Genomic DNA, 21,687 nt, shown 5'->3' on the forward strand with positions numbered 1-21,687 from the left:
CCACCTTGGCCTCCCAAAGTGCTAGGACTAGAGGTGTGAGTCGCCACACCTGGCCTGATTGAATTTTCAACTTGTAAAAAGCTTAGTCTTCTTTTGGGTCTTACTTCTTCAAACACCTTATTCTATATCCTTTTCATAGTAGTCATCACTCAGAACTTTCCTACTCTTTTATGGCCCTCTTGCGTGAAGCAAAGCTAGCTGAAAAATACCAATCCCTGTGATTCAGAAGCAATTAGGAGGAAAGTTGGTCTTACATAATAGTTTTTAAGAGGGCTTTGATGAAGAACTGCAAGTGCTGGTTAAGGAAACATGAAATCTTAGGTAACACCTTCATTGACTTTATAGCTATTCTCTTCTGATCAGGCTTGGAGCTTGAAGAGAGCTTTAGGTGCCTTTCACATATCAGTGTTTGATATATATGTGTTGAAGCCATGGATTAGGGATTTATCCAGCATTGACTTTGGTTTCTGTTATCAGGGTGCAGCCAAAGTCCTGATCTTTCCCGTGGTGCAGCAGTTCACAGAGGCCTTTGTTCAGGCCCTCCAGATACCAGATGGCCCCACATCTGACAGTGGGTTTAAGATGGAGGTCCTAAAGGTAAACACTACCAGTGAAATATTTGGTGTTTGAGAGGGTGGTCTGAAATCATTTATTTCCTATATATCACTCATAACTTGGGTCCTTTTCTCTTAACTTCTTAGGCAGTGACAGCCCTAGTGAAAAACTTCCCAAAGCACATGGTGTCCTCCATGCAGCAGATTCTGCCTATTGTTTGGAACACCCTAACCGAGAGTGCAGCTTTATATCCTTTCTTGAAAGTTTAAGGGAGCTACTACCACCTATAGTTAGGAATCTCGCATTGGGTCTCACATTCATATGGTTCCACTCTTCTTACACAGGCTTTTTTAAGGTGTCTACTTTTAGTGTTGGAATATGTAACGTTTCCTTGTAGATTATATGTAAAGCAGACTCCAAATTCTGTTTCTTTACTCTTCATCATACTTATGTGAGGACAGAAGTAAATTACACAGAAGAAGTAGAAGATCCTGTGGATTCTGATGGTATGTAGTTTATTTGATCTTTATAGAAATACCAGTTAGTGGGAAAAAGAAAAAGAAGCCAGAGACGGGGGGCATAAAAAACAATAACTTGAGAGGCTTCACTCTATTAAGTGTTTTCTAACTGAGTTTATTTTCAATGTATTAGATGTGGGGAAATGAGAATTGACAATCTTTAATCTGTTCCTGATAGGTAGTTGCATAAATCTCATAAAATCATAGAATTTCTGCGTTGGAAGAGATACTTTTAAGGCCATTTAATCTAGCCTACTTCTGGCATTTTGTTGTGTTTCATTTTGGGGTCCCAGATAATGAGTCTTTCATTTCTGTTTTAATATTTCTAATTATTTCAGATTAGAACAATAGACATACTGGAAAATATATCCAGTGTTTCTGATTCTTTTACTTGAAAAACCAAAGAATATTTAATATCCTCAAAATTACGTTTTGTGACTTCTGAGCCCTCTCTCCCAATTCCTCAGGAATAATCATTAGCAAGTGCTTGAAATATTCAATAATTTACAAAGATTATGTAGTTCATTTTCAGCATGTGTGCTTTCCTTTTGCTTTCTTGTCATTAATTTCTTCTCTTGTGCATTTCCTGCAGGTGAAGTCCTGGGCTTTGAAAATCTCGTCTTTAGCATTTTTGAATTTGTCCATGCTCTACTAGAAAATAGCAAATTCAAAAGCACTGTTAAGAAAGCCTTGCCTGAATTGATTTATTATATTATCCTGTACATGCAAATCACTGAGGAGCAGGTAAATAATATTTGAGAGACAGTTACCATCTTGTATTTGGAAAGTGCAACTTAAAGAATGTGAGGTCTTGGTCAAGTGAACACTTTATTTCTAAAAGTAGACACAAGAAGAATAATGAAGAATAATTTCTTTTGGCCAGGCGCGGTGGCTCAAGCCTGTAATCCCAGCACTTTGGAAGGCCGAGACGGGCGGATCACGAGGTCGGGAGATCGAGACCATCCTGGCTAACACGGTGAAACCCCGTCTCTACTAAAAAAATACAGTAAACTAGCCGGGCGAGGTGGCGGGCGCCTGTAGTCCCAGCTACTCGGGAGGCTGAGGCAGGAGAATGGCGTGAACCCGGGAGGCGGAGCTTGCAGTGAGCTGAGATCCGGCCACTGCACTCCAGCCTGGGTGACAGAGCGAGACTCCGTCTCAAAAAAAAAAAAAAAAAAAAAAAGAATAATTTCTTTTTTTTCGAGAAGGAGTTTCGCTGTTGTTGCCCAGGCTGGAGTGCAGTGGCGTGATCTCGGCTCACTGCAGCCACCACCTCCCAGGTTCAAGCGATTCTCCTGCCTCAGCCTCCTGAGTGGCTGGGATTACAGGCATGTGCCACCATGCCCGGCTAATTTTGTATTTTTAGTAGAGACAGGGTTTCTCCATGTTGGTTAGACTGGTCTCAAACTCCCCGCCTCAGGTGATCCATCCGTCTCGGCCTCCCAAAATGTTGGGATTACAGGCGTGAGCCACCGTGCCCGGCCCCAAGAAGAATAATTTCATGTGAAGTTCTGGGAAAGGTTTGACATCATTTTATTGCCATATCCAAAGTTTTGGAGTTCACCACCACACCTGGCTAATTTTTATTTATTTTTTTTTTTTTTATTTTTTTTGCAGAAAAGTACTATACTGTGTTGCCCAGGCTAGTAGTCTCTAACTCCTAGGCTCAAGCAATCTGCCCACCTTGGCCTCTCAAAGTGCTGTGATTACAGGCACGAGCCACTGTGCCTGGCCCACTTTAGCCATTAGAAAATCTCACAGGACCACTAACCTAAGACCCTGATTTTTAGGAGAATCTGTTCCTTCCCTATAGTAAAATGTAATGATCAGACCGTTAGCCTGATGGTGGGTCATCAAAACCAGCAAAGAACGTTGAAAAATTAGGTAATGCCTCATTTAAAACAGCACAAGAATTGACATAATTTTCACAGTAAATAGTCCATCAGACTTAATCTGTTCAGAAAATCGATCTGTCAAAGGGTAACAGCTGGTTGACATTGGCAGAGAGCTGGTAATCAGCCAGATTCTAAAAGAGAGCAATAGCCATTGCTACCTACCTTGCTACTTGATAGTATTTGTTTCTCTACATCAAAAAGAAAAGATTTTTGAAGCTAGAGTTTTTGTTTCGGTTTTTGTTGTTGTTGTTTTGTTTTGTTTTTTTTGGGACAGGGTCTTGCTGTGTTGCTCAGGCTGGAGTGTAGTGGTGTAGACACAGCTCATGGCAGCCTTGACCTCCCAGGCTCGAGCCATCCTCCTGCCTCAGCCTCCTGAGTAGCTGGGACCACAAGCATATGCCACCATGCCCAGTTGACTTTTTTATTTTTTTGTAGAGGCGGGTTCTCACCATGTTGCCCAGGCTGGTCTCAAACTCCTGGGCTCAAGCAGTTCTCCCACCTTGGCCTCCCAAAGTGTCAGGATTACAGTTGTGAGCCATTGTATCCAGCAAAAGGCTAGAGTTTTGTTCAGGATAATAGGTTGAAATCTTCCTGTATCTGTTGATGAAGAGCTATGAATCAGATTGGCAGCATCACAAAGATATAATTTGATCTTTTCAGATTAAAGTATGGACAGCCAACCCCCAACAGTTTGTAGAAGATGAAGATGATGATACATTCTCCTATACTGTTAGAATAGCAGCTCAAGACTTGTTGCTGGTAAGTTTACCTTGATACTTCATCCACATAATTTTAATCAGTCACTTGAGCTTTTTTTTTTTCTAGACAACTAATCCAAGGTGAGCAGTGTTGTTGGGTGACTTTATCTCAGACTTTATTGGAGATGCAAGTGAGTTTCTGAAATGAAGTTTGAGACTCAGAAATTCTAAAATGATTGCTATTGGTTCTAACTTACAACTAAATATTAGATATAAGAATTGTGCAGACCATAGGGCCAGGGTGCGGGGGAGAATTGTATAGAGGATTAAGTGTTCCATGGAATAAGGGTAGTTGAATCAAGAACATTTCAGTTTATGGCAGGCATGGTGGCTTACACTTGTAATCCCAGCGCTTGGGGAGGCCAAGGCAGGCAGATCACCTGAGGTCAGGAGTTCGAGACTAGCCGGACCAACATAGAAAAATCCCATCTCTACTAAAAATACAAAATTAACTGGGCTTGGTGGTGCATGCCTGTAATCCCAGCTACTCAGGAGGCTGAGGCAGGAGAATTGCTTGAACCCGGGAAGCGGAGGTTGTGGTGAGCCAAGATCACACCATTGCACTCCAGCCTGGGCAACAAGAGTGAAACTCAGTCTCAAAAAAAAAAAACATTTCAGTTTAATTCACTCTTCAACAAGAATCTGTAGCACAGACCAAAGGTTGGCAAACCTAACAAAACAAAACAGATTGCTGAAATATGAACATCCAAATACCTGCTTATATTTTCTTTGCCTCTTCGAACTAGAGCATAGAGTTGTCTCTAGGCTGAAATACTAAGAAGAAACTGCCACTTACTTCTTGTTGGGTAGGAGATTTGTTCTCTGTTGATGAATCACTTCTCATTATCATTTAGTATTTCTAAGGAGCTATGAAAGATTATATTCAGTTCCAATTAGTAGATTAGACTTATTTTTCTATGATCAGGCTCCAGGAGAGCAAATATTTGGTCCATTGTCATCCAAAGCTACATCTATTATTGCTCATTTATACTCTGCTGGAATATAGCCAAAGAAGCCAACTGGTTAGTCTTTTTTTTTTTTTTTTTGAGACGGAGTCTCGCTCTGTTGCCCAGGCTGGAGTGCAGTGGCCGGATCTCAGCTCACTGCAAGCTCCGCCTCCCGGGTTCACGCCATTCTCCTGCCTCAGCCTCCCGAGTAGCTGGGACTACAGGTGCCCGCCACCTTGCCCGGTTAGTTTTTTTGTATTTTTTTAGTACAGACGGGGTTTCACTGTGTTAGCCAGGATGGTCTCGATCTCCTGACCTCGTGATCCGCCCATCTTGGCCTCCCAAAGTGCTGGGATTACAGGCTTGAGCCACCGTGCCCGGCGCAACTGGTTAGTCTTACAATGCCTAGGCACTACAGAATACAGATATTACTTGAATTTCATTAGAGACCCTGACCTACTGGTATAACATTTTAAATACAATTAATCGAGGTTTGCACATGTATGTAAAAGAGCTTGAACCAATCACTTCTAACAGTCATGACTAAAGCAGTTTACAACTAAAATGCATTTAATGGGCACAAACAGATTTATTAGCCCTTCTCTCTCCGTAGGCTGTGGCCACAGATTTCCAGAATGAAAGTGCAGCAGCCCTGGCTGCTGCAGCCACTCGACATTTACAAGAAGCCGAGCAAACCAAAAACAGTGGCACTGAGCACTGGTAAGAGTGAGCCACTAATTAGTTAAGATGCTTTTGTTTACCCCTTCTTAAAAAGTCTTGAAAGGATGGATTTATTTTTATCTTAATTTGAAAATCTGGTTTTAATTTAATAACAGATTTAATCTCTTATTAAAATTGTACTCTGTTTTCAGCTGTAGGTTAGAATGGAAGGGCTTAAGATAAATGACTCTTTTGGAAGAGATTGTGGTGGAGTGCCCTTTTCTGAGTCTTCTTTCCTCAAATATTTATCTTTTTTGGCAGTGTAGTATGTTTTACTAGGCTGTAGTATCCTTTCACAGGTGGAAGATCCATGAGGCATGCATGCTTGCCCTAGGCTCAGTGAAGGCCATCATCACTGACAGTGTGAAAAATGGCAGGATTCATTTTGACATGCATGGGTTCCTGACCAATGTCATCCTTGCAGACCTCAACCTCTCAGGTATGTTTCAGCACATGCCAGGATGCTAGAAGCTTTTTAGACCTGTCATTAACTTGGTTATATGGTTCACTTAGACTGGTAGGCCAGATATTCTTGTGTCCTTTGAGTGAAAATTGTTTGCACCCTACAGCTTGAACTCATCCAAACCTCTAAAACAGCCCAGAGACCTTGACTTAAGCTTCACCTAATAACAATCTAATATTGCCTAGTTCATAATTCTTCCATGATGTTTATGTTTCTTCCCAAATTGGCATTCCCATTTGTGGTTGTTTTTGGCATTTGAATGGATTGCAAATCTGGTGCTGTATCTTCAGAATTAACGAGTTCTGCTCCCATTGTTGAAGCATTCTGTATCAGGCACATTCTTCCTGTTTGTTTCCTGTCATTTTTCTCAAACTTTATTTTTGGCCAATATCCAAATAATTAAAGTGTTCCATTCTCATTCCATGTTAGCTGTCTGTCTTAAAAAGAAAAAAGTAGGTGAGGTGTGATGGCTCACGCCTCTAATCCCAGCACTTTGGGAGGTTGAGGCAGGTGACTCACCTGAGGTCAGGAGTTCAAGACCAGCGTGGCCAACTTGGCGAAACCCCACCTCTACTAAAAATATAAAAAGTAGCCGGATGTGGTAAGCGGGAGGCTGTAGTCTCAGCTACTCAAGAGGCTAAGGCAGGAGAATCACTTGAACCCAGGAGGCGGAGGTTGCAGTGAAATGAGATCATACCACTGTATTCCACCCTGGGTGACAGATCAAGACTCAGTTAAAAAAAAAAAAAAAAAAGTAGCCCTTTACTATTAGACCGATTTCTTCCACAATACAGAGCAGTAGCTAAGAATCATTGTCTGTGTGGCATTTTCTGCTACTTGCTTCTGCCATGCCATGCCTTTTCTCATCCTTGGAGCCAGATCCCCATCCCAAAACACTACCTTTGCTTTCTCTCTCAGTACCTAAATCATGGAACGTTTGGTATGGTTTGCTCCGTTTTCAGTCCATTTACTTCCTCTCCATAGGATAGTTCTGGGAGTAGCTTACGCCATTTGAAAATGTTCTGCTCTGTGATTTTAAATAGGTAATCTATTATCGGGTATCTCACTCCATCACTTCCATTCTCTGAATCACAAATTAAAATGGTTGTACATCCAGAGCTCAGATCCATTGGGAATATCCTGTTTCACTCTGTACTTATCATATGCTGCATTGTTGAATATGTTTTCTTACTCCTACTAGTAAGGTCTCTGAGAATAGAAGTCATGTCTAATGTTTGTATCCTACAAGTGCCTTGAGTAGGCATCCTGTAATTACATTGAAAGATTTCTGAAGCCCATTAACACATTTCTTGTAGAGTTTACCCTAGCAAAGATTTTTCAAAGACTTTGGAAATTTTAGAATATTTGTCATTTAGACTGGAAAAAGGCTCAGTATATATCATTTGTTAATCCTGCCTGTAGCTAAAACCTTTTCTACTCCAACCATTCTGAAACTTTCTGGTTACAAATTATCAACAATTTAAAAGACATTTTTATGTGGCTTTGATTTATTAATATTTACTATACTAAAAATTAAAACTGAGATGTTTTTAAAATAAAAGAAATGGAAACATGCATTCCACTGGCTGTCAGAGCCATGAATATCACATATCACATAACCTCTGGAAAACTACACTGTATACTTGTTTTTTTTTTTTTTTGAGACGGAGTCTCGCTGTGTCTCCCAGGCTGGAGTGCAGTGGCGTGATCTCGGCTCACTGCAAGCTCCGCCTCCCGGGTTCACGCCATTCTCCCGCCTCAGCCTTCCCAAGTAGCTGAGACTACAGGCGCCCGCCACCATGCCCGGCTAGTTTTTTTTGTATTTTTAGTAGAGACGGGGTTTCACCGTGTTAGCCAGGATAGTCTCGATCTCCTGACCTCGTGATCCACCCGCCTCGGCCTCCCAAAGTGCTGGGATTACAGGCTTGAGCCACCGCGCCCAGCCCACTGTATACTTGTGAAAGAATGAAAGTGGCTGGTCGTGGTGGCTCATGCCTGTAATCCCAGCACTTTGGGAGGCTGAGGTGGGTGGATCACGAGGTCAGGAGATCGAGACCATCCTGGCTAACACGGTGAAACCCCGTCACTATTAAAAATACAAAAAAAAAATTAGCCGGGCGTGGTGGTGGGTGCCTGTAGTCCCAGCTACTCGGGAGGCTGAGGCAGGAGAATGGCGTGAACCCGGGAGGCGAAGCTTGTAGTGAGTCGAGATCACGCCACTGCAGTCCAGCCTGGGCAACAGAGCAAGACTTCGTCTCAAAAAAATAAATTAAAAAAAAAAAAAAAAATGAAAGCGAGGCTGGGCTTGGTGGCTCATGCCTGTAACTCCAGCACTTTGGGAGGCTGAGGTGGGCAGATCATGAGGTCAGGAATTCAAGACCAGCCTGGCTAACATGGTGTAACCCCATCTCTACTGAGAAATACAAAAATTAGGTGGGCATGGTGGCACACATCTGTAATCCCAGCTACTCATGAGGCTGAAGTAGGAGAATTGCTTGAATCCAGGAGGCGGAGGTTTCAGTGAGCCAAGATCGTGCTACTGCACTCCAGCCTGGGCAACAGAGCGAGACTCCATCTCAAAAAGAAAGAAAGAATGAAGGTGAAAAAACTAATGTCTCTGTATTACTTTGAAAATAGTTTTAATTTTAGGGAATTTCTGGACCATCCTTTTGGGAACTGCTTCTGTACATTATATAAAGTTATAAACAGTTTCTCACAGTGATTGGACTTACGATTTTTCAACTTTACAGTGATGCCAAAGCAATATACGTTTAGTAGAAATCATACTTCAAGTACCCCTACAACCATTCTGTTTTCACTTTCAGTACAGTATTCAATACATTATATGAGATATTCAACACTTTATTATAAAATAGGCTTTGTGTTAGATGAGTTTGCCCAACTTTACACTAATGTAAGTGTCCTGAGCATGTTTAAGGTAGGCTCGGTTAAGCTGTGATGTTCAGTATTAAATTTAAGTGCATTTTTAACTTGCAGTATTTTCAACTTACGATGGGTTTATTAGGAAGTAACCCCATCATAAGCAGAGGAGCATCTGTATTGTATAATTGTTTGGCACAGTTTATTAGGTTCTGTTCAATGTTTTCTGTCAACAGGATGTTTATTGTGTGAGTAACCAAGTTAAGCCCTGTGACAAGCTGAATAAGAATAGTCTCTCCTCAGCAGCTTATAGTAAACAAGGGTAGTAATCCTTAAATTAGTGGCTAGACTATCAAACAATATATATAACATGTAAGAACACTAAAGACAGAATTACTGTGGCACAGAGATAGTTAGAATTGCTTCAGCCTAAGAGATGAATAAATAAGTAATGCAAGGAGGTGAATATGTTGGCTTGCAATATGAACAAGGCAGAGAGCTGGGAGAGTAAGATGTAAGTTGCTAAGGAGGGATGTGTACTTGAGTTTGGAAACCATAAAGGGAAATCATAGGTAATGCTAGAGTCACTGATCTTAGGGAGCCTTGAAATGACTAGGGTAATCTTTATTTGGTGGACTATGGAATTCATTGACAGATTTTAAATAGAAGAATGACATGATCAGAGCTATAATTAAAGTTTTAAGAGTGGTCCAAGGCCGCGCGCGGTTGCTCATGCCTGTAATCCCAGCACTTTGGGAGGCCGAGGCGGGTAAATCACTTGAGGTCAGGAGTTCGAGACCATCCTGACCAACATGGTGAAACCCCGTTTCTACTAAAAATACAAAAAGTAGCCAGGCATGGTGGCATGCACCTATAATCCCAGCTACTCGGGAGGCTGAGGCAGGAGAATCGCTTGAACCTGGGAGGCAGAGGTTACAGTGAGCTGAGATGGTGCCACTATACTCCAGCCTGGGTGACAGAGCGAGACTCCGTCTCAAGAAAAAAGGAAAAAAAAAGTGGTCCAAAAGTGGGAATAAACAACAATGGAGATGGCATTTAGAAGATTAAGTGGGCCGGGCGCCATGGCTCAGGCCTGTAATCCCAGCACTTTTGGAGGCCAAGGCAGGTGGATCACCTAAGGTCGGGAATTCAAGACCAGCCTGACCAACATGGAGAAACCCCATCTCTACTAAAAATACAAAATTAGCTGGGCATGGTGGCGCATACCTGTAATCCCAGCTACTGGGGAGCCTGAGGCAGGAGAATCGCTTGAACCCAGGAGGTGGAGTTTGTAGTAAGCCGAGATCGCGCTATTGTACTCCAGCCTGGGCAACAAGAGCGAAACTCCACCTCCAAAAAAAAAAAAGATTAACTAGTAATGCAGGTAAGGAATAATGAGAGCTCAGGGAGGACTGGGGTGGTAAAATCCTTTTAGTCTAATAGTATTCAAGATCTACTTTGCTCGCAAGAGACAAGGGAAAACTGGGAAATTGATTTTGTACCACAGGTCACACATTTGCTTTCATCATACAAGGTTACGCTTTTTCTCTCAAATAAGTTGTACATACTATGTAGCATCCATTTACTTCTAAAAAATTGAGGAATGGAGGGCCGGGCGTGGTGGCTCACGCCTGTAATCCCAGCACTTTGGGAGGCTGAGGCGGGCAGATCACTTGAGGTCCAGAGTTTTAGACCAGCCTGGCCAACATGGCGAAACGCCATCTCTACTAAAAATACAAAAAATTAGCTGGGCGTGGTGGCAGGTGCCTGTGATCCCGGCTATTCAGGAGGCTGAGGCAGGAGAATTGCTTGAACCTGGGGGGACAGAGGTTGCAATGAGCCAAGATTGCACCATTGCACTCCAGCCTGGGTGACAGAGTGAGACTCCATCTCAAAAAAAAAAAAATTTGGAATGAATGTGGGAAAGAGAAAGGACAAGTAATAGGAATTTTCATTTTCCAGCCCCTAATTGCTCTGTCTTTCTCCCAGTGTCTCCTTTCCTCTTGGGCCGGGCACTTTGGGCTGCCAGTCGGTTCACTGTTGCTATGTCCCCTGAACTGATCCAGCAGTTCCTACAGGCAACAGTTAGTGGTCTTCACGAGACACAGCCCCCGTCAGTTCGAATTTCTGCAGTGAGAGCCATCTGGGGGTGAGTATGCTACCCTAGGGTGATAATTACCTTAAGGGAAAGTTGCTCAGGTTAGATATACCGAATCACAGTTTTCCAATGAATTATGTTGCTTGGAAATCCCTGCTAATGATCTCCTTCAGGGTGAATGTTGGAAGGACAGGGAAAGAAACCATGCTAGGGACATGGATTTTATGAGTCCAGAAGATGTCCTGTTTCTTTCTGCTCCTCTTCCTCTTTAAATTCACTCCAGCTCTGGAATCATCTAGGCAACTCCCTTTCTCTTAATGCTAAAGAACCTGAGGCTTGGAGAGAAAAATGTTTTGCACAGGGTTGCACAATTGATGAATGATAGAAGCAGGATTAGAGTCCACATCGTTTTGTTGGTTGATTATATTTATATTAGAAACCAAATCTGGGATAATGTGGCCTAGAAATACTGCTTATTTTTTCCTAGTTTTACTGTCTTTTTTAAGGCTAGTGTTACTAATGGATCAAAAGTCATTTATTTATATTCCTACACAGACTAGAAGGACCATTGTTTTAAGGAATATTTTAGTATCAAACTTAAACATCTCAACTGAATCCTAAAACTACCAACACAAAATTTATTTTCCATGTGCCTGCCCTGTCATACCTTTTAAGGCAGAGGAGTACCTTTTGAGATGCCGTGTTATGTGTCATTAGAAAGCATTCATGAACTGTCTGTTTTAATTAAATGCTTAATGTTATGACCATAAACAGAGTCCCATCTTTTTCTGCTTCAATCTAGGTGAAGCAGAACTTTGGTTCTAAAATAATTAGAAGTATTATCTTAAGAGGCAAACTAAGTATAGCATTTCAGAAAGCTCTAAGACCATTGTAAAAGTCTGAGAAGAGAGAGCCCTGGCTGCCTAAGTCATGAATATTATTTTAAGGGTTTTTCTGAGTGTGTACCTGTGGTCACTGCCTGTATAGCTTCTGACCTTTGTGAAACTTGATTTCATTGGAGAATTATCCACTTTGTGTTGTAATTTTATGGAAATGTTTGCAGCTGCAAGCTGTAAGAGGAGTTTGGTATGAATGTGAAAGTACTTTGGGTAAAATAAACCCATTACTTTCCAGAGTGTTTTAGGTAGACGGCAGTACCTATCAGGCATACTTATCAACCTTGATTCTCTCTGGGGGAGATTAGAGTACAAAGAACTTTCATTCTCTGTTATATATATAAAACATTTTGTTTGTTTCATATTTTATAATCAGAAGAACTGTGAAGAAAACTTTTATTTTTAATGTTCATATCTCTTGGACCACATGGGTAGTGGTTTAGTGGTTTTCTTGAGAGATGTAACAGGTCTCTCTGAAGGATGACAAAAGCTATGGATATTCAGACCAGAGAAATGGACACTCATATGTGTTTAGAAAATTTTATGTTCATTGTCAAACACTGAATTCCTTGAAGCCTATCTGTGGATCCCGGTTAAGACCTGTCCTATGAATGGATCGTTAGCTATCTTTCAATAAAGAGTTTCCATTTGGTCATTTCCTATTTAGTTTACCAACCAATTGCAGACTGGCTTACGTCCCTGTCACGTTATTGGAACTGTTTTTCTTTTCTTTTTCTTTTTCTTTCTTTTTTTTTTTTTTTTTTTTTTTTGAGACAGTTATTTCTTGTTGCCCAGGCTGGAGTGCAATGGCACGATCTCAGCTCAACGCAACCTCCGCCTCCTGGGTTCAAGCAATTCTCCTGCTTCAGCCTCCCCAGCACCTGGGATTACAGGCATGTGCCGCCACACCTGGCTAATTTTGTATTTTTTTTTTTTTTTTTTTTGAGACGGAGTCTCGCTCTGTCGCCCGGGCTGGAGTGCAGTGGCCGGATCGCGGCTCACTGCAAGCTCCGCCTCCTGGGTTCATGCCATTCTCCTGCCTCAGCCTCCCATGTAGCTGGGACAACAGGTGCCCGCCACCTCGCCCGGCTAGTTTTTTGTATTTTTTGGTAGCGACGGGGTTTCACTGTGTTAGCCAGGATGGTCTTGATCTCCTGACCTCGTGATCCACCCGTCTCGGCCTCCCAAAGTGCTGGGATTACAGGCTTGAGCCACCGCGCCCGGCCCAATTTTGTATTTTTAATAGAGATGGGGTTTCTCCATGTTGGTCAGGTTGGTCTCAACTCCCGACTTCAGGTGATCCGCCCACCCCCACCTTCCAAAGTGCTGGGATTACAGACGTGAGCCACTGCGCCCGGCCTGCAGCTGTCTTTTCTAATGTCACTAGTAACCTTTTAATGATAAGCATTCCACCATTGCTTTTCTTTTTTTCCTTAGCCCCAGTTTTAATTTATTCCTTTATGTCATAGTTTATGTATCATTGCAAACTCCCTTAAATAATCTCTGAAACAAGATACTGATTGACAAATAATTACACTTGTTTCACATTTTTTAACTCAAATTTATGTCAAACTTTCTCCTGAGCTACAAACTAATGTATTCATTGCTTACTATCCATACCAGGATAGATATCTTACAAGTACCTGAAAATCAACACATTTACTACTGAGCTTGTTATCACCTTCAGGCCTGTCCTACCAGTATTTTCCTTTTTATTAAAGGTAGAAATCTTGTAACTTTAGATCTTGAACTTAAACATCTTGTATTCCCTGTTTTAATGAAGGTAGAGATCTCAGATATTTGCCTTTTAGATCTTGGTTCCTTGGCCTCTCATCTCTTCCTTCCCGTCTTCCCTTGCTACTACCCTGATTGTGCTATTTCTCTTCCTTGAATTACTGCAGCAGCTTCCTGATTGATCTATCTGCAGCCTCACACTTCTGCAGACCATATTATTTGAGCTGTCAAGTTGATCTTTCTAAAATAGAAAACTGATTTTCTTGCTCCTGCTGTTAAAATCATTCATGACGGCCAGGCGCAGTGGCTCACGCCTATAATCCCAGCACTTTGGGAGGCCGAGGCGGGCGGATCACAAGGTCAGGAGATCAAAACCATCATGGCCAACATGGTGAAACCCCATCTCTACTGAAAATACAAAAAAAAATTAGCTGGGTGTGGTGGTGCATGCCTGTAGTCCCAGCTATTCAGGAGGCTGACGCAGGAGAATCACTTGAACCCAGGAGGAGGAGGTTGCAGTGAGCCGAGATCATGGCACTGCACTCCAGCCTGGCAGCAGAGTGAGACTCCATCTCAAAAAAAAAAAAAATCATTCGTGGCTCCCAGTTATTCTCTTCAAACTTGAGATAGAGGTACTTCAGAAGAAAGTCGTATTATATCAGGCAGTATAGGAAGCCACGGATAAATATATAATATTTTCCTGGGACATCAGTTTCCCCTGGAGACTTTAGGGTAAAGAGAAGCTAGGTGTTAGGAGTAACACAAGTTAAAGAAACACCAACTTCCAAAATAAAGTTCAACCTCTTTTAGCATGGCATACAAGATCCAGTATGATGTAGACAGATGATGCAAACTCTGTGTTTTACCATACTGTACAGTTTCAAGTTCATTAGAGGGGCAAAGTAACTATAAACCCTTAGAATAGAAGTGGGAAATGGAGGGAGGGAGAGGACAGATAAATGCTGGTCGAGGGATGGATCCAAAAGCTAGTCTAAGGAGTTGAGAACTGACCAAAGCCAGGTTCCACATCAGCTCTTTAGAAGTTTGGTCAGAGCAGGGTAGTATTGGAATCAAACATGATGAACCAAAAATCAAAAAGTCTGTGGACAGATCTGAGATTAAAGCCCACAGTTTCACTGGTCATTGTGGACCTTGGAAAGCCAACACAAATAATACGGTTATAAGACATTTAAAATAAAACATTTAAGTTAAGAAAAAAAACATTTATTGGCTGGGTACAGTGCTCACGCCTGTAATCTCAGCACTTTGGGAGGCCAAGGCAGGCGGATCACCTGAGGTCAGGAGTTCAAGACCACCCTGGCCAACATAGTGAAACCCAATCTCTACGAAAAATGCAAAAATTAGCTGGGCGTGGTGGCGGGTGCCTGTATTCCCAGTATTCCCAGCTACTCGGGAGGCTGAGGCAGGAGAGTTGCTTGAACCCGGGAGGCGGAGGTTGCAGGTAGCCGAGATCATGCCACTACATTCCAGCCTGGGGAACAGAGTGAGATTCCATCTCAAAAAAGAAAGAAAGAAAGAAAGAAGAACCACTTATTGAGTACTGCTAAGTGCCTTGTTTCTATATTAGGTTCTTTTAACATAGAGAAACAATGTTTTATTGCCTTGTAACTTATTGCCATTCTAAAGATAAACAAAAGTAAAGATTTAGATAATTTTTGTTGTTGTGGTTTTGTTTTTGTTTTTGTTTTTGTTTGAGACAGTCTCGCTCTTGTCACCCAGGCTGGAGTGCAGTGGCATGATCTCGCCTCACTGCAACCTCTGCCTCCCAGGTTCAAGTGATTCTCATGGCTCAGCCTCTCTGAGATTACAGGTATCTGAGATTACAGGTGCGCAATGCCACGGCTAGCTAATTTTTTTGCATTTTTAGTAGAGATGTTTTGTCATGTTGGGCAGGCTGCTCTTGAACCCCTGACCTCAGGTGATCTGCCTGCCTTGGCCCCTCAAAGTGCTGGGATTACAGACGTGAGCTACAGTGCCTGGTCCTAGACAATGTATTTTTAACAGTTGTATCATTTTGGACATGGTAAGCAACATTCAGTAAATATTTGTTGATTGAAAAGAGGCTAATACAGTAAAACTATAAGGGAACTTTAAATCCTACAGCTAATAGGCTGATTTCGAAAGTATAAATAAAATGTTTATATAAGGCCAGGCATGGTGGCTGAAACCTGTAATCCCAGCACTTTGGGAGGCCGAGACGGGTGGATCATGAGGTCAGGAGATTGAAACCATCCTGGCTAACACAGTGAAACCCCGTCTCTACTACAAAAATACAAAAAAACTAGCCAGGCGAGGTGGCGGGCGCCTGTAGTCCCAGCTACTCGGGAGGCTGAGGAGGCAGGAGAATGGCGTGAACCCGGGAGGCAGAGCTTGCAGTGAGCCGAGATACAACCACTGCACTCCAGCCTGGGTGACAGAGCGAGACTCCGTCTCAAGAAAAAAAAAAAAAAATGTTTATATAAATTAAGCTTGTTTCAGGATGCAGAAAAAAAAACTTCAAGAAAAAAAGCAGAAGTTTTTAAAGAAAATAGCAAAAGTCAAATAGAGAACATAGAAATGGTGGTGCTAATGTTTATATAATACATCCAGAAAGAAGTAGAAACTTACCTAACTTTAGAATTTGCTTTATAAAGCTACACATATAAATGCTATAATATGTGAGATTAATTGGGAAAACCAGGAATTGAATTTTTTAAATAATAATTGCTTATCTGTCTCTCTCTAGTTATTGTGACCAACTGAAAGTATCAGAGAGTACCCATGTGCTCCAGCCCTTCCTCCCCAGTATCCTGGATGGCTTAATTCACCTAGCAGCCCAGTTCAGCTCAGAGGTCCTCAACCTGGTGATGGAGACCCTGTGCATCGTTTGTACAGTAGACCCCGAATTCACAGCAAGCATGGAAAGCAAAATCTGCCCCTTCACCATCGCCATTTTTCTAAAGTACAGTAATGGTATGCCACCAGGGAGAACTGTGTTATGAGGGGCACCAAAGAAAAGGTGGTGGCTGGGGAATTTAAATGAAAGATTCCCTAGGTTTGGTCTTACCTATGATGCTATGGTTTTAACATCATAAGCAAAGAATCTGGCTTTGGATTAGCAAAAAATAGAATTGTGCTGTAAATGTAGCAGCATTAAAAAATAGAGTACCTATTTCTGTAACACTCTCTAGTAAGGACTTAGGGAAAAAGATAATAAATAAAGGGCTTATAAGCAAGAGACATAATTCAGAACTTTGATGATAGAATAGGAAATTTGGCAAATGAAAAGCCTCCTAAAAGAAAAGGGCTAGGACTATAAGTTAGAAAAGGAGATACTAAAGAAAGATACATGTAAAAGTTTATGAACAAAGGTATTCACTAGATATTTTTTACAGTAGTAAAAATTTGGAAATTATAAAAAGACATTAGTTAATTATATCCATAAAATGAAATACTGTTCAGCCATTAAAAATCAAGCTAAAAAGGAATATTTAAAACCATGGGAAAGAGCTTACATTGTAATAAATGAAAAGATACTTTTCCCCAAAAATCCATAGAATATGATCCCAAGTTTTGATTTTTCTTTTAGGAAAGGATATATGTATAGTTAAGTATGTTAAAAAAAAAAAAGAAAAGAAAAGAAAAGAAAAAAATACATCAAAATTTTAAGAGTGTTTATCTCTAGGTGGTGGAATTACAGGTGTTTTCTTTATTTTCTGCAGTTTAAGTTTTTTTTTTCCTATAGTGAATGTATTTATTACTACCTTATTACTAGTAAAATATTAAGGATTTTTTTTTTTTTAAAGAGAGAGCTCCAATATTGAAGCTCAGAAAGATGTACAGGATAAGGATTGTTTATATAATGTGATATACTGAACATGTTATTAGATATGCTTTTTCACTGAAAAATGTGTACTGAGGAGCTTTCCACATTGTGTTCTTGGATATATCTCATTCTTTCAGCCATTACATAGTATTCCATAAAATGGGTATATCATAATTTACCCATTCTGCTAATGGACATCTAGGGTATTCCCAATTTTTTTCTATTACAAACAATGCTGCAGTGATCTTTTAAGATATACTTTAACATACATTGCCTATATTTTTCCATACTAAATAGAGGAGGATGTTTTGTTATATAGATAAAGAAGATTGAGCTAAAGTTCCCTTTCTTCATAAGGCTCTGCTTTTTAGGAGTTTTGCCTTTTGCCCCAGAAGTAGCTTTGAGAATTGTTCATGGCTACTATGGCTACCTCATAGGAGATATGTATGATTTCTCTCATGCATCAAAGTCAGTGTTTTGGCAATTTTTGCAACTTTCTTCTTAAAGTATCAGTTGGGCTTTTTTTTTTTTTTTAAGCATATGGTTTTATAATCTAGGTTTCACAAGAATAAAGACTTTAAAGATTTTTCTTTAGAAAAACTACATTTTGTTTTAGGAGTAGCTGTTGAAGACTAGTCCCTACTTTAATGAAGCCATACAAAGTGTACCTCTTGGAGATTTAGGATCACTCCTGTTCTTTCAGGTTATTCATGTGGCCCCACTAGGTCCCGGATGTGTGATAAGTAATCAATGCAGAAGTTGTTAGGTTAGGGCAAACAACAGGCATCATTAAGCGAGAAGCAGATGCAGACCATCAGGCAGGGGGATTCCGTGTTGCCTTATCCACTTCAGATCCCGTCGTCGCCTCACTGGCTCAGGACATCTTCAAGGAGCTGTCCCAGATTGAAGCCTGTCAGGGCCCAATGCAAATGAGGTTGATTCCCACTCTGGTCAGCATAATGCAGGCCCCAGCAGACAAGATCCCTGCAGGGCTCTGTGCGGTAAGTGGCTGTGTGTGTGTGAGATATACAAGCGCCACCCACAGATGCATGTAGCTGACAAGAACTTAATAGCATTAGAGATTCATGGGGTGATTTTGCTGAGCTCTTTTGCCCACAATGACAGTGGGTGATTCTCTGAAGCTTTAAGAAAATGACTTGGCTTGGCGCGGTGGCTCACGCCTATAATCCCAGCACTTTGGGAGGCCAAGGCAGGTAGATCACAAGGTCAGGAGTTTGAGACCAGCCTGGCCAGTATGGTGAAACCCTGTCTCTCCTAAAAATACAAAAATTAGCCAGGCATGGTGGCAGGCACCTGCAGTCCCAGCTACTTGGGAGACTGAGGCAGGAGAATCCCTTGAACCCAAGAGGCAGAGGTTGCAGTGAGCGGAGATCGCACCACTGCACTCCGGCCTGGGTGACAGAGTGAGACTCTGCCTCAAAAAAGAATAAAAGAAAGAAAATGGCTCTTCTTGTTTCAGAGGTACCCTCAGTGAATTGAACAGAGTGCCACCATTACACAGCGCCACTAAGTATGTCACCTGGTTATCCAATCCACTACCATGTACTAGTGCCCACCCCTAGGACTAATCAATTAGTAAACTATTAGGAGGAGGCTGAGAGCACTACCCATTTAATTATTCCTTTTATTTTGGAAACTTGCCTTTCATTAATAAGCTTTCTCTGGGTTGCTATGTGATACCCATCCAGTAAGGATCTTAGTTGTTGGGCACCCCCAACCCCAGAGGCAATTCTGACTCTTTTTTCTTCTCTCTTTCAGACAGCCATTGATATCCTGACAACAGTAGTACGAAATACAAAGCCTCCCCTTTCCCAGCTTCTCATCTGCCAAGCTTTCCCTGCTGTGGCACAGTGTACCCTTCACACAGATGACAATGCCACCATGCAGGTATCTGAGACATGGAGACTAGAAGGGGGAAGATAGCTCCCCAGTCATGGGCCTTTACTACGCTGAGAAATCTGACATGGTTTTATGCTTTTGAAATACGGAATTCCTCAACTCCATATTTACTTAGCAGATTCAGGAAGGGTTCAGGCTGCAAAAGCCAAGCGTTTCTGGTGCTTTGGAGCATGTTACAGTTTTTAAAAATACAGATACCAAGCACCCTGCCCATCTGTATTGGGTATTGCTACTATGAAAGAGATTACAGACATCTAGACTTGGGGCCATAAGAAAGTCTTTCTGCATATTTCCTCTATTAATAAAATCAGCAGAGTGATGGGCCTCTAGAGAGGGGAGAGATGCCTAAATATTTTTTCTCTTTTTGTTTCCTGGGTGAATTGGTTACCTTTTCAGGTGTGTACTACCGTCATTGATTATAAAGGTTATAGGAACTTGCCAGTGAATATTGATCAGCTTAGAAATCCCTAGGCAACTAGTGGTTTGTGTAAGACCTATATGAGGTCCTATAGTATCCCCAATTATTGCAAGATTGTAAGCATATTTTTTTAGTACCAGAGGTAGACCTTTATGATTAAAATTCATTTTGCTTGGCCATTGTCCCTTGTGATTAAAAAATAATAATAATACATATTTTTGAGATAGCTCATTAGGTAAAGGGGGAATTATGTAATGCATGTCTGTGTCTATAACAGTAAATTCCTGATTCCAGTGATATGAGCCCACCACAAATACTATAGACTCACCGCTTTTATGAGGCATAGGCCTCTGAGAACATTTGTTTATACAGACTGAGGGCCTCCTGGCATCTGTCTCTCGGTTACTAATCTTGCTTGCCACCCCTGTCTCCCCAGAATGGCGGAGAGTGCTTGCGGGCCTATGTGTCAGTGACCCTGGAACAAGTAGCCCAGTGGCATGATGAGCAGGGCCACAATGGACTGTGGTATGTGATGCAAGTGGTGAGCCAGCTCCTGGACCCCCGCACCTCAGAGTTCACTGCGGCCTTTGTGGGCCGCCTTGTTTCCACCCTCATCTCCAAGGCAGGGCGGGAGCTGGGGGAGAATCTAGACCAGATTCTTCGTGCCATCCTCAGTAAGATGCAGCAGGCAGAGACGCTCAGTGTCATGCAGGTAAGAGAACAGTAGGGAGTGGGCTTCCTACTCCTGGCTGATAGAAGTGAAAATTAGTATTTTGGTCCTGAGTTATTTTACCCTGTTACTACCCTTGTAGGACAGTTAAGTAAAATGGGATCTGTCTGGCCTAAGAAACATGGACAAGGAAATCTCCATGTTTTCTTGTCCTGTGAATAATACCCTCAGTGTAGACTCTGTCTCTTATCTGACTGGCCAGTTCCCTCTCATCTTTTATGTCTCTGAAATTGATTTCCCTGAAGCAAATGTCCTTATTTTCTCCTAGTCCCTGATCATGGTGTTTGCTCATCTGGTGCACACTCAGCTAGAACCTCTTTTGGAGTTCCTGTGTAGCCTCCCAGGACCTACTGGCAAACCTGCTCTAGAGTTTGTGATGGCTGAGTGGACAAGCCGACAGCACCTGTTCTATGGACAGTATGAAGGCAAAGTCAGGTAGAATCCCATCTTTCTTTTCTGGGCATTCTGCCACCACTTCACCACTTATATTTCTTTCTTTTGTGTTTTTTTATTTTTTGAAACAGAGTCTCACTCTGTCCCCCAGACTGGAGTGCAGTGGCACAATCTTGGCTCACTGCAACTTCCACCACACCCAGCTAATTCTTTTGTGTGTGTGTGTGTGTGTGTGTGTGTGTGTGTGTGTGTGTGTGTGTATTTTTAGTAGAGACAGGGTTTCACCATGTTGGCCAGGCTGGTCTTGAACTCCTGACCTCAAGTGATCCACCCACCTCGGCCTCCCAAAATGCTGGGATTACAGGTGTTGAGCCTCTGCTCCTGACCTATATTTCTTTTTTTCCCTGATTTGCTCCATTGATTTTTGTTTGACATTTCAGATGGCTCTTTGTATTCCCTTTTCCTTGTCTTTCTTTATTGCTAAGGCACATATGTGAATAGCTGCCATCTTGAAATCCCCAAAAGACAGTCAACACAGGTAGACTATATATTTCTGATCTCTGCTTGCTAGAGATCCCTTTTCTACCGCAGACTTCACACAGCTAAGTGCTGCTAGTGGCTTATTTTCCTTTATAAACCCAAGCCTTGGCCAGGCGCACTGGCTCACACCTATAATCCCAGCACTTTTGGAGGCTGAGGCAAGCAGATCACTGGAGGTCAGGAGTTCAAGACCAGCCTGGCCAACATGGTGAAACCCTCTCTCTACTACAAATACAAAAAATAGCTAGATGTGGTTGTGGGTGCCTATAATCCCAGCTACTCGGGAGGCTAAGGCAGGAGAATCGCTTGAACCCAGGAGGCAGATCACGCCTGGGCGACAGGCAGATGCACTCCAGCCTGGACCACAAGAGCAAAACTGTCTCAAAATAAAAAACC

The 21,687-nt window shown here is 42.0% G+C and overlaps 1 protein-coding gene across 10 annotated transcripts in view; it reads left to right on the forward strand.

Annotated features, from left to right (window-relative positions):
• IPO9 (importin 9) overlaps positions 1 to 21,687 on the forward strand; it is a 53,235-nt gene that overhangs the window by 26,156 nt on the left and 5,392 nt on the right. For all 10 annotated transcript variants that reach the window (XM_074032496.1, XM_065531966.2, XM_045363777.3 and 7 more), the window contains 13 exons: positions 478 to 597; positions 702 to 802; positions 1,003 to 1,061; positions 1,666 to 1,817; positions 3,629 to 3,727; positions 5,287 to 5,393; positions 5,693 to 5,832; positions 10,726 to 10,885; positions 16,211 to 16,437; positions 18,143 to 18,291; positions 19,070 to 19,198; positions 20,065 to 20,340; positions 20,627 to 20,793. In XM_074032496.1, the coding sequence (XP_073888597.1) occupies positions 478 to 597; positions 702 to 802; positions 1,003 to 1,061; positions 1,666 to 1,817; positions 3,629 to 3,727; positions 5,287 to 5,393; positions 5,693 to 5,832; positions 10,726 to 10,885; positions 16,211 to 16,437; positions 18,143 to 18,291; positions 19,070 to 19,198; positions 20,065 to 20,340; positions 20,627 to 20,793 (1,886 nt within the window). The remainder of the gene's footprint in view (positions 1 to 477; positions 598 to 701; positions 803 to 1,002; positions 1,062 to 1,665; positions 1,818 to 3,628; positions 3,728 to 5,286; positions 5,394 to 5,692; positions 5,833 to 10,725; positions 10,886 to 16,210; positions 16,438 to 18,142; positions 18,292 to 19,069; positions 19,199 to 20,064; positions 20,341 to 20,626; positions 20,794 to 21,687) is intronic.

This window comes from Macaca fascicularis, chromosome 1 (genome assembly GCF_037993035.2).
Source record: "Macaca fascicularis isolate 582-1 chromosome 1, T2T-MFA8v1.1".
In the NCBI taxonomy this organism is placed as follows: domain Eukaryota; kingdom Metazoa; phylum Chordata; class Mammalia; order Primates; family Cercopithecidae; genus Macaca; species Macaca fascicularis.